This window comes from Pituophis catenifer, unplaced genomic scaffold (assembly GCF_029215685.1).
Source record: "Pituophis catenifer annectens isolate HBS135680 unplaced genomic scaffold, rPitCat1.0.hap2 SCAF_7, whole genome shotgun sequence".
Lineage (NCBI taxonomy): Eukaryota > Metazoa > Chordata > Lepidosauria > Squamata > Colubridae > Pituophis > Pituophis catenifer.
This window is the reverse complement of record NW_027256887.1, coordinates 13475726-13492575: the sequence shown is the minus strand read 5'-3', so window position 1 is coordinate 13492575 and position 16850 is coordinate 13475726. Positions and strand designations below refer to the sequence as shown.

The following is a 16850-nucleotide window of genomic DNA, read 5'->3' as shown; positions in this document are numbered from 1 at the left end:
GAAAGATACAAAAAATATTACCAATGCAACTAAAATGATAGTTCTTATCTGTATGTGAAATATAAATCAAATCATTTTTTTATTTCAATCATAAACTAGCATAAATTACAATCAGGAAAAATTATACCCATTTTAATAAAATGCAGGTAGTCCTCAATTTACAATCCAAAATTGAGATCAGAATTTCTATTAAACTTTAATATTGTAAAGATCAATACCAACACCTTAAATGGTCTCCACCAATCCAGATTCAGTCATCACACAGTCATCACACAGTCCCTATACCTTACACGGGGTAGCAGCTTAGACACAATATTTTCAAAGTTAGCCCTACATAAAGTTAATTTCACATGAAGTAAAAGGCTCAAACAGATAATTACATTACCTATTGAAATTTAGTACTTTTTAATAATATGTGGGGCTGGCCTACCTTGGCTTCTTCCATTTGCATGATATTTGCTTGGCAGTCAGAAATACTATCGTTGATGTAATCTATATTGGCCATTAGTGACTCCATCTCTTCATTGATATTATGGATGTTTTTATCTATATCTGGGACACCCTCTTTGATTATTCTCTCCCTTCTTCTAGAAAGCTTTTCTTTCCTTTTGGTAAGTTCTTCACGTTGCTAAAATTCAAAAGTATACAGAACATATCAGTTGGGAAACACAGCCAATCCAATATTTTATGGTGAAAAAGAAAGTACATTAAATCTATTATGTTCACTGTATTTTTGTGGGAAAGAAACAAATGTGCAGCATCTATAATGCAAAAGTAGTTCATCTTTAAAATCTTTAAAGTTTGCATCACATTTACATGTATCATTCTAGGGGGATAATGCAAAAAAGAAAAATTGTCTGCAAAATGCTGTACCTTCAATAATCTATTCATATCGCTTTCCATATTAGATATAGTCATCTTCTGCATAATAATCTCTGTTAATCTCCGTTCAAGTAACTGCCATTTCATTCTTGCACTCTTGGAAATATAAACTCTTGAAGTCATTGCTTTCCTTTGATATTTGCTCCTGTAAACAATTCAGAAATGTATAGCATTTAAATGATATAGCATTAACAACTGGGTTACGTTTTGTGCCAGTAGCAGTAGGAGAAAATACCAGCCTTAACATTTAAACCTTTGGCAAGGAGGAAAGTAGTATTAATTTTCAGAAAATATAAACATTGGTTTGAGATATGTGCTCACTACCATTGCAACAGCTATTTTGTTTTACAAACATTTAAATCAAATAGTTCCCAACATTCCAGAATCATATCCCTAGCAGAAATGTAATATCATCAGATATGAAACCTGGAGATGTTCAATAATTAAAAAAATAGATATAAGGTTTTTCCTATTTGCATTTATATATAAAACCTGGAGATGTTCAATAATTAAAAAGATATTAGGTTTTTCCTATTTGCATTTATAAACAAGCATTAAATATGCCAAGTTTAATGTGTATAAAAGATAGTCAAAACTAATATGTGATACATTTGTGTCTATATCTAAATGTACAGTAAATTATACTGATATGTAAAAATAAATCATTAAAGCTCAATAAATGTTGGGGCTTCTAATGCCTAAGCTTGGAATAAAAAATCTCCTCAAACAATCACTGCTAGTTTTCACTTGCTCTTCTATTATTATTGTTTATATTATTATTGTTATTATATTATTATGAAACATCAACCCATCGTAGAGTAAGGTAATGTTCTTATGAAATTGTGCTAATCATCTCACAGGCAAAAGTATCAGAGTATTTACTTATTTTAATATACACAAAATAGTATTTGCATAGCATTACTTGGTTCCATTTGCTGCTGGCAATGCCTGGACTCTTGCTATGGGTATTCTCATCTTCTGTTGGGGGACCACTTTTGATCCATCACTGTCTACTGAGGACGAAGCTTCGTGATTTGAGTGCTCAGGTAAACTCAGCTTCCGACTCACTCTCCCAGACACTTTATCAGATACAGGTCTGGCTTGTCTACGAAGAGCTGTAACCTAAAATAGACAATCATTTTAATAACTTAAAAACCAGATTATATATCATAATTTACATATAAACGGCAGAACTGAAATAATCTGGTACCTCTTCAGTTCTGCGGCGTAGAACAACTTCCTGATTCTTCTTTTGGGCTTCCAGAAGTTTTAGCTGATGCTGTAAAGAAGAACAATCATAATAAGCCAAAAATGCAATTATTTCAATGTTAAAACCACAATAGAAAATATTTCAATATGGGATATGATGGGCAATTTCTGAGGAACCAAGGTTCACAACTCACCTTCCTGTCTTTTGGGGTCAGAGAAGTACTCAATGGCATCTTTAGAAGGGAAGAATCCAAAATTTTTTGAACCTCTCAACTTTTTTCATTTCCCCCTTTTCTCTTTTCACTCTGTTTTAGTTGGTATTAGTCTTAAAATTCTTGTGTTTACAATTTTCAATAAAATTATATTTTTAAAAATAAAGATAGGTGGGACCATCTGTACTAAGCATAAATTTGATTCCTCTTACCTTCAATTCTAGATCACTTACAATTTCTTAAAACAAAAATCCCAAGATAAAACCTTGGGAAACCAAACCATGGTTCATTCTTTGCCCAATTCCACAAAATTCCTATTTAGAGAACCAAAGCAGTTTCTTCCTTATTCTCAAGATGTAAACCAAATTCCTCCCCACAGCTGTAATACTATATCCCAATAACTATGGCTCCATTTCAATTGAAGCTTTAAATATCTTTACTTTTATCTCCCAAGAATGCAATAGATACATTTTGCCAATTGATTAATCACCTCTCGTTTCCTCTGTTCTTTTCTAAGCTGTGCAATCTCTTTGTTTCTTCTAGATTCATTCATCCTGGCTTTCTCTTGTTCTTCTTTCATTTGTTTCATCAAACGAACCTGTATAAAAGTTATTTAACCATTTTTAACATATATTTTTTTCCTCTTCACAAAACTCAGTGAAACTCCTTTGCATTAATTTTTTTTGCTGTAAATAACAACTATTTATCATTCATGGCGCTAGACTGCTTATAATAACCTCCTGTCAGTTTTTGATTATTACAATAGGCAGGACAAACAATTCCTGAGTAGAAATCAGCTCAATCACGGCTTATCACATTGTATCTTACTGAAGTAGGTGAATCACTGTGTCAAAAGCAAAGATCTCTATAGCATCAGCATTGTAACATTTGCATTCAAGAAGAAATATACAAGAAGGGGACACTTTTTTCTTGGCAAGATACATTGCTTTTTCAGGAGGCAACTGGACTTTCTTGTTTGTTTGTTTTTTTTAAAGACGTTTCGCTTCTCATCCAAGAAGCTTCTTCAGTAAAGCTGAAGCATAGCTATACAATTTTGGATAATCACCCACTAGCTATACAAATACATCCTTTGAATGGTATTGGAGTGGAAATGGATTTCCAGAGGAAAAACTGCAGACTACAGAAACCAGGAGCACCACTCAGGTGACCCTGAGGACACAGATAAACCTCCAACATGCTTCAACGACCCTCTAAACATGGGTCCTCAAACTACGGCCCGCGGGCCGCATGTGGCCCACTGAACCAATTAATCCGGCCCGCGGTTGCCCTGCTCACATCACTCCACCCACCCTTCAGCAGAGCGCAAGACTTGCCTTCGGGAGACCTACAGGCTGGAACCAAAAGGTAAGTTCAACAATTTTAGCCTGTGGAATGTTTGTGGAGGTGGGGGGGGGTTTAGAAGAGGCAAAAAAACAGGCAAAAATGGCCCATTTTTGGCCAAAAAACAAGCCATTTTTGCCAGGTTTTAGGCTGCAGAATGCTTGTGGGGGGGGGGGTGCGAAAAGGCAAAAAAACAAGCAAAAACGGCCCGTTTTTCACCTTCACCGCCTCCACAAGACAGAGAGAGAGAGAAGAGAGAAGAGAGGGAGAGAGAGACAGAAAGAGAAGGAGGGAGGGAGAAGGAAAGAGAGAGGGAAAGAGAAAGAAAGAGAGGGAGAGAGAAATAGAGAGAGAAAGAATGAAAGAGAGAAAGAGTGGGAGAGAGAGAGAAAGAGAGGGGGGAGAGAGAGAAAGAGACAGACAGACAGAAAGAGAGAGTGAGAGAGACAAAGAGACAGAAAGAGAGAAGGAGAGAGATAGGGAGAGAGAAGGAGAGGGAGAGAGAAGGAGAGAGACAAAGAGAGAGAGAGAGAAAGAAAGAGAAAGAGAATGAAAGAGAGAAAGGGGGGAGAGAGAGAGAAGGAGAGAGGAAGAGAGACAAAGAAAGAGACAGACAGAGAGAAGGACAGAAAGAATGAAAGAGAAAGGGGGGAGAGAGAGAGGGGGAGAGAGAAGGAGAGAGAGAGAGAGACAAAGAAAGAGAGAGACAGACAGAGGGAGAAAAAGAGAAAGAGGAAAAAAAGAAAAAGAGAGGGAGAGAAAGAAGGAAAGAGAGAGAGACAAAGAGATAGAAAGAGAGATATTTCTCAAGCTCCTTGGGGCTGAGAGGAATTGCAGCAAAACCGAGTTTCCTGAAGTGGACTACTAGACTCCTAAACAACTGAAAAAACGATCTAGTAAAAAGAAAAGGCAACCAAAAGAGCAACATGCAAACAAAAGCAAATAAAACACCCCCAGGAGCAAAACAAATTAAAGTTTAATTTGTGTGCATTGTTCAATGGACTGTTAAATTGGCCCACCCAGTCACATGACCTAGCCACGCCCATCTAGTCATATGATCACCTAGCCACGCCCTCCCAGCCAATCCAGCCCCCCAACAGTTTGAGGGACCCTGAATTGGCCCCCTGTTTAAAAAGTTTGAGGACCCCTGCTCTAAAAGGATGCAAATGATTAGCTGTCTGCAAGGAATATAAATCCTTCCATTCCCCACCATCCTGTCAGAGCTGAAGAAGCTTCTTGGATGAGAAGTGAAATGTCTTCAAAGAGTTGCCTCTTGAAAAAGCAACTTTGGGACAACCAAGATGGATGATGGATGACTGAGAATCTCTACAGACTTCAAGAAGGGGACAGTTGTTAAAACTCCCAAAACATGTGACTGGAAATGCAGGTTACAAACATTATTAAGTGACCATTTTCATTTATGAGCAATGGGTTCAACTGCAGCCTTGATCAAATCATTCAAATGGTTTCAAGCAGCAAAACCGAAAGACAGTAACACAACTGATCATTCATGCACACAGTTATCAGAGTTTGTGAGGTGAGGTGGAGTACCTTTGTTTTCTTCATTTCTGTCACATCCTGTTGCAATTTTTTCAGTTGCCTTTCATACTGTGACTGATTTTTAAGCAATCGCGCATGCTCTTTCTGGGCTGCCTGAAGCCTCTGCAGTTGTTTATTCATGGACTGAAGCTTCTTTTCATATTCACTTTTAATCTTTTTTGCTTTTTCTTCTGAGCAGGTTTCCACTGAACCTAACAATGTTAAATGGATTTCATAGCACATGAATTATGATCACACACGTTCTAGGCTTAAATCAAGCCACAATTATAAATTGGGCCATTTTTCAATTTTTGCTAGAAAATTATGCCCTTACTTACTTTCCTTTTTATCAAATTGTTTTTTTACAAGGAGGGATGAGGAAAAGCAAGAGACCTTTGTACCTCTTGTGCAGGGGTCCCCAAACTTGGCAGCTTTAAGACTTGTGGACTTCAACTCCCAAAATTCTCCAGCCAGCATAGCTGGCTGGAGAATTCTGGGAGTTTATTTATTTATTGGTTCGATTTATATGCTGCCCTTCTTCGGAGACTCAAGGCGGCTTACAACGTGTTAAGCAATAGCCTTCATACTTTTGTATATACCTGCTTAGTAGGGCTTTTGGCCCCCCCCAAGCGGTGTTCTTTTTTATACAAAGTCAGCTTATTGCCCCCAGAATCCGGGTCCTCATTTTACCTACCTCAGAAGGATGGAAGGCTGAGTCAACCTTGAGCCTGGTGAGATTTGAACTCGCAGTAATTGCAGGCAGCTGGCAGCTAAGTGCTACTTAACAGCACTTTAGTCCGCTGCACCACCAGGGCTCCTTATAGCGTCCTTATAGTTGAAGTCCACAAGTCTTAAAGCTGCCAAGTTTGAAGACCTCTGCTCTTGTGTCACGGGCCTCCATTTTGATACACCAGTTAGCTGCCATAGACGTAGTAGGAGAACAGCACAAGAATTTTTGTCTCATCAGTCCCTAGTATTATATTTATCGTTGCAACAAGGCACAGGAGCTCATGTGAAGAATCTTTACATTATTAATAATTATTCAGCTGGCCATGTAATTTGAGCCCAATGCAACATAAGAGAAAGCACATCATTCACCAACTCTAAAAAGCAACTCTTGATCCAGGACAGAATAATAGATAATACACATTTAAGAAATTTAAAGGAATATCACATACCACCTGTGCACACAAAAACAAGAGGCAGTTTTACTATTGCTGCTATTGACAAAGGTAAATTCAAGAGTTGGTGTTGCTGTCACTGCGTTTTTGTATTTACCAGCAGAGCTCCTTATTTCTGGACTGTCAGACTTTCCGTAGCTTGCCAATTTTGTTATCAGTAAGCTAACTATGTATATCCGCATTCTTTCTTTCTACTTCACACTTTTCTTTGTTCTCTTGCCAGAGAAGTCCGGCTGCTGAGAAGTAGCCGGTAGGAACTTTGCAAAAATGTAACAATTTAATTATTTTAGATAGTTAGATGTTTTATTTTCTTTACAATAAATATGAGTTTAATTAGAAGATGTATTTCGGTTTTATTTTTCAAAAATATACACAAGGAAAATGCCACGATCCAGGCAATTACCCCAGGAAGGTAACGGGACTAATTGCCTCTGACAATTAGTCAAACTAAAAAAGAAAAAAAGAAAAAAAAAGAACGTCTTTCTGCAAAATCTTGGTAAAATATTTGAGACACACAGCAACAATGGTTGTGCAAACAACTGGTATGGGGAAATCATGCAAGTTAGGAGGAAGGAGTTGGTTTTCAGTACTGGCTGCCTTTTTAAAATATTCCAAATTTCTATCTGCCCATGAGGACTTAGGGAGGCAATGATGGATCATTTGGGGCAGAGGTGGGCTTCACATAATTTTACCACCAGTTCACCGTGCACCGAAAATGTGAGCGTGCGTGCCTTCTGCACATGCACGCGGACTTCTGCGCATGCACGCAGACTTCCGTGCATGTGCTTTGCTCATGCATGCGACTTGCATGCATGCACGCGGCTTAGAAAATGTGGCTAAATAGGATGGCATAGCGCCGGGGTGGGTGGGCAATTCGCCCAAACCAGTCCGAACCGGCTGAATACCACCAATGATTTGGGGGCAAAAACCCAAATGTTGCTTGTTATTTGTCTGTTTGTTACAGACAAATATGACAGCCACATTGGATATTTTTATGTAGACTTATTACGTTGCTGCTTTCACCAACAATAAACTTTAAAAAAAAAAATACTCTCCTAATCCAATTATTTGGTGAGTGAAAATTGTCTTACCCAGATTCTGAAGCACCTGATCTCTTTCAAGTTGTGTATCTCGAATTTTATGCTGCAACATCATTAGCTTTTCTTCATACTGCCTTTTCAAAGTCTGAAGCCTTCGTTGGCTATTCTCCAGTTCATCAATGAGCTTCTGTTTTATGGCAATTTCACATGTAATGTTTGCTAAATCTGCCTGATAATTCACTATAATTAAGGAAATTAAAAGCAATAAAATGATGTGATGCATTGCGGCACTCAAAAGCTAGCTATATAATAGAACTTTGATCCAAAATTTAGATTCATTTGGTGCCCCAAACTGTTGGTATATCTACATTAAATATTTCCAATATATTTACAATACTATCTTTTTTCTAGATAAGACTATCCATATTATAGTCCTTTAATAGGAAGAACTGATGGCTCTTGCATTAAAGCTTGATTTCTTGTAATAGTCCTTGTTACTTATTCATTAGCAAAATTTATTTTTAGTATACATTTTTGATAATAAAGCTGCAATTAAAGTTCATGCTTACAACTAAGGAATCTTCATCTGGGGTGCATGATTTATGAATGACTTACTGCATAAAAATAAGTTATCATTTTAAAGTTGAATGTTCGTTCTTTTCAAAATACATTAAATTTTTTATATTTATATTATAAATCTGAAATCCAAAAGTAAACTGATGGTTAACTTAAAAGCAGAAAATCTATTTAAAAATCCTCTAATGTCTCATTGAAATCTTTATAACCATAGGGATTTACTGGTCATATGATGTCATCTAATCATGAACTCTTCATGAAATACATATTAAATGTAATCTCTGAACTTAATTGTCTTAATTTTAAAATAACTATTTATGTCAAAGGAGATAACATTAAGTATATCTATCCCCCCGTCTAGCTTACCTTTTTCATCAGAATCAGAATCTGATTCATCTGAACTTTCGACCACCTCCAAATCTTCATCTTCATCATCTTCTTCTTCGTCATCCTCATTATCACTATGCTCATGCCCATCTTCCTACAAGAATAAAAAACAACCAAAAACAGGAACTCCTTCACTGTTTCCTCATTTTTCTCTATAATTTTAATTTGATCCCAGAACAAATTATATGCACAGTGTCAGCCCTGAAGCCATTTTGGGGACATCTTCAAGGCTGTCACAGTGAGGCCGGGTGGAGCTGTGAGAATGTAAGAGGGGAGGCAGAGATAGCTGGGGGGGATGTGTAGCCAAAATAACATTCTTTCTTGTGGGAGTCAAGGACGCTCTACCAGGTGTTGGAACGGCATGGACCAAAGCCAGCCGGAGTTGGGACTACGACTTGATTGAACCATGTGATGGACATATGACCTGGAGGGCAGGAACTCTGGACTTTGATTTGGGTGGGGATAACCCTGGGTCCTTCAAAGTTGGGTTTTCACCAGCCGTGCCAATATGACATCCCAAATAAATATATTCTTTGAGGAAACTCCAGGCCTCAGGAGTTTTGATTGCATTGGGGTTATTACTTGGAACCCTGACACACAGCCTCTCAATATTAAGCTAAATTATGAAGAAAATAATACTTCTCACATTCCTTTATTTATATGTATGCCTTTTCTCTTACTCATTTCTGTTAAAAACATGATTACAAGACAGAAATTGTATTTTCTCTGTCTGCTTTAATACAGGCTCCTGAAGAAAAGAAGTCCGATTATTAATACATGACAAGTTGTATTACCACAATACTTACTGCTTCTAGGTCATTAGTTTCTCTTTCAGAAATGCCCTTTTCATCTTTTTTCTCCTGCTCATTATCTGTGTTTTCTTCTTTAACAGCACTATAAGAAAAAATTCAAAGGGGAGGGGGCATTTAACAATTGGAAGCATATGTTGTCCCCCTCCCCCTTTAACTTTGCTAAAGAGTAACAATTTAAACTTTGCACAAACTTTTTGCAGGATAAAAAAATCATAAAAATTCAACACTAGATTCAACTCTGCATTCCATGCACAACACAGCATTCTTTGGGGAGGGGGGGGATTCAGAAAGAAATTTAGCACAGTAACCCAGAAACGAGAGACAGGACTGCATAGCCAAACCTTTACAGAAATATAGATAAAGATCCATTAGGAAGTCTGCAGAGTGAGTCAGCCTATTTCATGCCAGAGCAGTGTAAGGTAAGCTGGATGTAAAGCTAGAACCACAGAACACCCCCCCCCCGAAGAAACCCATATATTTATGTCAGAGGTGGGATTCAGCCGGTTCTGGTGAACCGCTAGTGGCGACTGCGGGAGGCTCCGCCCACCTGCCCGGATGTAATGAGCGAGCAAAGAGCATGCACGGAAGGCTGTGCAAATGTGCAGAGGAGGCCGTGCACATGTGCAGAGGAGGGGGGGCGCACACTCACGTTTGCAAACCGGTAAGGAAGGTAAGTGAATCCCACCTCTGATTTATGTACATATAATAATTATGTACAATCGTAAAGTTAATAGTTTAAAAAGCAGAAGAAAAACGCACAAAAATCTGAAACTGCCTCCAAGACCAAACCTAATTTTGAAAGAAAGTAATTGCAATGCTGAAGTAAATGAAAATAAAAAAAGTAAAAGGATGCAGAGATTCTTATTACTGTAATGCATGAAATAACATCTTAATAAATCCCACTGTGTTAAATGGAGTTCAACTCCTATAAATGGAATTTAGAAGTTCAACCTTAAAAAAAGTAAAGGTTCCCTTTCCACATACGTGCTAGTCGTTCCCGGCTCTAGGGGGCGGTGCTCATCTCCGTTTCTAAGCCGAAGAGCCAGCACTGTATGATAACAATTCTGTGGTCATATGACCGGCATGACTAAACACCAAATGTGCACGGAACGCTGTTGTCTTCCCTATAGGTGGTCCCTATTTTTCTACTTGCATTTTTACATGCTTTCAAACTGCTAGGTTGGCTTAATATCCCTCAATAATGGATCTGGATTTTTTTTAAAAAAACAACAACTATATTTTAGATAAGCTGCCTGAAATACATTCTCTGTTAAGATTTTCTCTCTACTTCTTTGAAACTGATGTAATGCTCCTTGAAATATGATTGACTATAATAAAAGATACCAATGTATTTAAATTTATTGTATACTTGATATGGCTGTGCATAATTTTGCTTTATCAATTTGTTCCAAAATAGATTTGGTTGCATCTACATGCAACCAATAATAAGACTTTCCATATGAAATCATATGCCTCCAACTATATTTGATTAATCAATAAAAATTTTGTGCTCTGCAAAATCCTTTCTAAAATCAGTCTCAAAAATAAATCAATCCCATCATTTTAGATTAGTCCAAATCGAACTGAACAGATAGACCAAATCAATTCTGCACATTTTCAACTGCCTAACATAGTATGCAGCTGGATATGAAATGCTTATCCTATGTTTTTTGCAAAATTGCTTACCAATCTAAAAGTATGACTATTTCTTTTATTTCAACCTTTGTCCTATTTTAACGAATACCTACAGCAGTTATTCTGAAATTATTGTCTTTATCAACCTTTCAAATGACAGAATTCATCTGGATTCAAGACTTTGGGATGGATAATTTTTATCCTTCCCTACTCTCTCTGCAGACTTTGTTAAATTCTCATAGAAAAATTGGATACATTGAAAAAGTAAGTAAAATTTAAATCAGTAGAATAAGGAAAATTATAATAAAGGGTACTATTGCTTGACCACAGCCAATTCAATTTTAGAGTCAAATTACTACTAAACACCAAGCTTTCTCAGCTAATCTTTCCTGAAGAGTAGAACGTCCCAAATATGTCTTATCATCAAATTGGATTTAGATCAGGGGTGAAATCCAGCAGGTTCTGACAGGCTTTGGAGAACCGGTAGCGGAAATTTTGAGTAGTTTGGAGAACAGGCAAATACCATCTCTGGCTGGCCCCAGAGTGGGGTGGGAATGGAGATTTTGCAATATCCTTCCCCCAGGAGTGGGGAGGCAATGGGGATTTTGCAGTATCCTTCTCCTGCCACGCCCACCAAGCTACGCCCACAGAACCAGTAGTAAAAAATTTGGATTTCACCACTGATTTAGATGGAAAGCCTGATTGGCGATTCAATCAAACTGACTTTGAAAAACATTGTTAAAATGAAGTTAGCATGCACAACAGTAAGTTGGCTCACAAAATACTCTCTATATTGGAAATTCCAATTGTGAATTGGGATAAATCTAGGCTTTAGCAGGACTTGTCATATTGGACAAGATATAATAAAACTAACTAGCATGGTCCAGCAAGATACATGATCAAGGACATTAACAACTGCTAAGACATCAAGGAAGGTCAGGATGGATGCACTACCCCCAAACTCTGTTAAATATGATCAACCACCACAAGCTGTTTCAGTATTGCCAGTAAGGCTAAACATACTGAAAAAGGCCGGATAATTCACTTCTTAAGCTATAGGCCAGGAGTGTCAAACTCGTGGCGTCACGTGACATATTGCGACTTTCCCCCCCTTCACTAAACAGGGGGTCAGCATGGCCAGCACGTGACGCATCTGGTCTGCGAGCCGCAAGTTTGACACCCCTGCTGTAGGCCAATCACCTTTCCAACTACCAAAAAGTTGTTTCCCAAAGAAAAGTTTAGGGGCCGGATGAAAATTATCTAACATCATTGTGTTCAATGATGGCTTTTTCATGAACACATTGATGGACTTATTATTCAAAGTAGGCAGCACCACCACCTCCCACAAGATGCTTTAACTACTGTGTGGACCAAACATGTGTCACCTCCTAGGCGGCTTTAACAAATCATAAAGGGCAAGAATCTAAAACACAGGAGCTGAATACACAGCTTCCAACACCCTTGATCATCTGGACCAGGATGGATAAAAATCAATGACTTTTTTAAAAAAATCAAAAAAATCAGATTTTTTTTTATTTAAATCGGATTTTTTTGATTTTTATCGAATTTATTTTAATAAAAAACTTTTGGGGTAAAAATCTATCATAAGATAGTTTTCTATTTAAGATACATAAATAATTTAGTTTATTCAGCATGAAATGGAGCTTAGTTATGTAGCATGAGGCTGTAGATTCTGCAACACTGGGACTATCGGTGAGTCCACAGTGGGTCAAAGGAGTAGCAGAGATGACAGTTACTCTTTAAAAATTATGATTTAAATCGAGTTGATTTAAATCAAGCCTTTTTACTAGTGATTTAAATCATGATTTAAATTGTGATTTAAATCATGATTTAAATTGTGATTTAAATCAACTCGATTTAAATCAAATCCACCCTGATCTGGACTAGTAAATTCAATTTCTTTCCAGATAATCAGGCAAGCCAATCCCTCAGGCAATTCCACGGGATCTCTACAAATAGAATTCCAAGCAACTTTATTCAGCAGATGTTTAGAATAATTCCCACAGAAGCCCTTTAAATGTTGTCATGGACTCTCCTTACCTGTAAGAAGGGGATACGAAAACACAATTTGTCTGTATGAAATAGGAATCCACTTGCTGATGAAAGCTGCATATTACAATGCAATGTAACGTTGACAATGAAAGAAATAGGGTTTAGTGGGAAATTGTGCCATTTTGAACAAACGGAATCCAGAGGAAAACCTATTCTGTTGGGTGTCATGAATGGATATGTAGAAAAAACATAGAACAAGCAGGAGAACCCCACACCATTTCAGACAAATGTTTGTCCGGTCTCTTTTTGAAAGCCTCCAGTAATGGAGCACCCACAACTTCTGAAAGCAAGCTAGTCCATTGGTTGAGTGCAATCTCACCACTAGGAAATCTCTCCTAAATTCTAAGTTGTTTCCAACCATTATTTCTTGCCTTTTCTTTTGGTGCTTTGGAAAATAGGTTGACCCCCTTGTCTTTATAGAAGCTTCTCAAATATTGGAACAGTACAATCATGTCACACTAGTCCTTCTTTTCATTAGACTAGACCAGGCCTGTCAAACTGGCGGCCCATGGGCCGGATACGGCCATGCCCGCCCCAGCTCCACAAAGGCAAAAACATCACGATATGGCCTGCAATGTGAGTTTGACACCCCTGGACTAAACATACCCAATTCCAGCAACTTTTCTTTATATGTTTTAGCTTTCAGCCCCCTAATCATTTTTGTTGCTCTTCTCTGCATTCTTTCCAGAGCCTCAGCATCTTTTTTTATATTGTGGTGACCAGAACTGGATGCAATATTTCAAATGTCGTCTTACTACTGCCTTCTAACCACTGTGCCACCACAGCTCCTGAATGAAAGTGCATGACTTGATTTAATTGCTTATGATGAAAGATTAAGAGACTTGGCAATAGCTACAAGAGGGATTAAGAGACTTTGAACAGGGACAAACCATTTATCTGATAGTGTCAACAGTAATTCTGAGAAAAATGGACATCATATAAAAGAATATATGTGAAAGAAACTAGAATGATTGCAGGACGTTTAAGAGTATAGTCCTGTATTATTAAATCAGTGTTCGTTGGGGATATGATGTTATCTTGTTGGTTGAAAACCTGAATTACTGCCGACAATAGGAGAAAGATAATATGATAAATGAGTTTGGTCTGACCATTCATATACCAAAAATCAAGGTGGTTTTGCATTACAAATAAAAAAGAATGAATCATGATGGTTTATGAAAAACTAGACCAAATGGATAAATGAAAAATTAGACCAAATGGATGAGTTGTAAAGCTTTGAAGAATGTTTACTAAAGATGGGGAAAGGGATAAACAAATATGAAGATATACAGATATTTCTAGAACAACAGCGAGCAGTATGTGGTCTGTTGCAAGGAATGTTTGTCAAAAGAAAAAAGATGTACAATAGGAATGTGCATGAGCCATATGAAAGAGCTATGCTGAAGTGGTTTAATAAGACAGAGAATTTTCTTTTACTGGGTACAGAGAATAAATGAGGACCACAATTGCAAAATAGGTGAAAAAACATTGAGAACAAGAGAAAGGAGAAGATTGAGAAAGTGTATAGAGGTCAAATCAAAATTTAAAAAATAATTCCACAGTCCAAGACAGGAGTTGATGAGGTCCAAAAAATAAGAGAAGTGAAATATTTAAAGAATAGGCAATATATGAAGTAGTATATGGATATAGTTTGGGGAAAAGATGGTTTACAAGTAAAAAAAGGTGAATAGTGAATGGTGCTGGTGTAAAATATATCTAGCCATATTTCCTTTTTCTCACCACACATCTTAATTTTCTGAGATAAACACACCTTTGGGACTATAGAAAGTTAAGTTCTCAAGTAGGTGAAAACAAATGACGCCAATTTAATCTAGGTCATACTGAAAATGGTTATTTGCTAAGGAAGTTAAATATTTATGAAAGAGTACTTCGTTTTTAAATTTTAACTTCAGGATTCATTTGTGGTAAGCGCTCAAGAAAAAAAGAAATCTGGTAACGACAGCCACATTGCTGTGATAGCATTATGTTTGAAATCTTCTGTACCTATTGAAATGGGTTTTAGTTTACACCCAGCCTCCTAACTGCTCTGGTTAACTTCAATCCCAGATGTACACTTATTTTGGGGTGAGTAGGTAGTAATTTAATAACAAGGAAAAGGATTAGTCCAGCAAAAAAATTTCATATGATGAAACTTCTTTGCTAGATCTATGTAGAATTATATACCGTATTTTTCTCTCCATAAGATGCACTGACCATAAGGGGCACCTAGGTTTAAAGGAGCAAAACAAGAAAAAAAAAATATTCTGAATCGGAGCCTGAGAGGACCACAGTCCACTCATGTGCCAGCTCTGCCTATTGACTCCTGCACTGCGGAAAAGAGACCGAAGAGGCGGGCAATGACAAAGACAGAAGAGGCAGGGTTCAGCACTGTAAAAATCCAGCTGCTATTCACCAAAGGGCCAGCAAAAAAAAAAGGTGTGTTTTATGGGGGAGGAGGAGTGTATCTTATGGAGCGAAAAATATGGTATGTTTACATGTGATCCAAACATTAGTTTTCAAACGACAATCAAAAACCTTCCAACCTTCGTTCTTCTTGACTGCTTTCCTCAAGTTTCTGCAGCCTTCAAAAGCACCCGGTACAGTATTGGAAGACCAAGCCAATGAAGGACAAACCAGACAGTGAAAGCGAGAGCAACAAGAAGGTAAACAAAAAAAATGACATATGAGGTCATGGATTTCAATGTATTTTTTTAAAAAAAAGATGATAAAAAAAAGCCATAGATCGTTTTTTAAAAAAAAGAAAAAGAAAAGGCAATTCATTCATTACAAAATAATAATAGCCATGCTGGGTGTAATGAGAATTGCACTTCAACACATCTGCACTTCAACATCCATCCTGGGAAGATTGGCCATACCTTTATCACTGCAATGTAAGGGAGAAGATAAGCTTCCTATCCTGTCAAATTCAGTTCAATCATTTTTAATTTATTCAAGCTTAAATTATCTCCCACTTATTTTCCATATAAGTTTGTAGTTTGTTTGTTTTTTAAAATAAAAAACCGAAAGGAACTCATTTTCTAAGATGCTATTTTTTGCAAGTAGTTTTATCCAGGTTATGCTTTTGAATGTTACTTCAATAATCTGGGTGTGTTCTTTCTCTACATTTTTGCAAGCATATATATATATATTTTAAAATCAAAGTAGATTACAATTCCTGAACTGGATTGGAAATGCAAAGAAAATGAATTCATTTCTTTCCTGTTCCTGTTCTTTCTAACCATTTGTTTTCCACAGATCAGCAAATAATTTTAACATGTTCTTGAGTCAGGGCCTTTTTTAAAACCTTATCATCAGGTTGCTTGGACATACTACTAAAACCATGGTTTACCATTTTAGCAGTACAAGAACCACCCTATTAAAAGAAAGGTGTTAAGAGAAAAGTTGTAATTTTTTTTGAAATTTGTTTTTAACGTGTTCTGAATGCAATGAATGCAACGTTTCCCTTTGCTCCTTGCAGAAATGCTTACTTAATTATAATCCCATTATATCTATATAGAAGAAACAAAAGTGTCTCTAGGAGAAAATCTTCAGAAAAGTTCGAGCCTCTAAATCAGAGGTGTCAAACTCAAGGCCTGCCTTGGAAATAGCGAAGGACCAGCCCGTGGTGCCTCTGCCAGCAAAAATGGACCTCCATTTTCGCTGGCAGAGGGTTGCAGGAGGCAGTCGCAGCCGAAAATGGAACAAAGGAGCCTGTTTTCACTGGCAGAGCTCTTGGGCCACCACAGCCCCCCCTCGACACAAACGACATCATGCCGGCCATGCCCCACCTGGTCACACACACACACACACACACATGAGGTCAAACACAACCCTAATGCAGCCCTCAATGAAATCGAGTTTGACACCTCTGCTCTAAATGAAAGACATCGTATTTTAAAAATATATTCCATGAGAAAGTCAACTGTTTATATTTTGCCATAGTAAAATAATGTTTTATAATTC

General features: G+C 37.4%; 1 protein-coding gene across 5 annotated transcripts in view; it reads right to left on the bottom strand.

Moving 5' to 3' along the window:
• KIF21A (kinesin family member 21A) overlaps positions 1–16850 on the bottom strand; it is a 99147-nt gene that overhangs the window by 27041 nt on the left and 55256 nt on the right. For 3 of the 5 annotated variants that reach the window (XM_070947786.1, XM_070947790.1, XM_070947787.1), the window contains exons 12-21: positions 15431–15469; positions 9174–9261; positions 8347–8461; positions 7456–7644; positions 5196–5395; positions 2794–2901; positions 2093–2161; positions 1805–2004; positions 874–1027; positions 431–628 (exon numbers count right to left, since the gene is read on the bottom strand). In XM_070947786.1, coding sequence (XP_070803887.1) covers positions 431–628; positions 874–1027; positions 1805–2004; positions 2093–2161; positions 2794–2901; positions 5196–5395; positions 7456–7644; positions 8347–8461; positions 9174–9261; positions 15431–15469 — 1360 coding nt within the window. The remainder of the gene's footprint in view (positions 1–430; positions 629–873; positions 1028–1804; positions 2005–2092; positions 2162–2793; positions 2902–5195; positions 5396–7455; positions 7645–8346; positions 8462–9173; positions 9262–15430; positions 15470–16850) is intronic. The other 2 variants (XM_070947788.1, XM_070947789.1) reach the window with 1 other exon arrangement.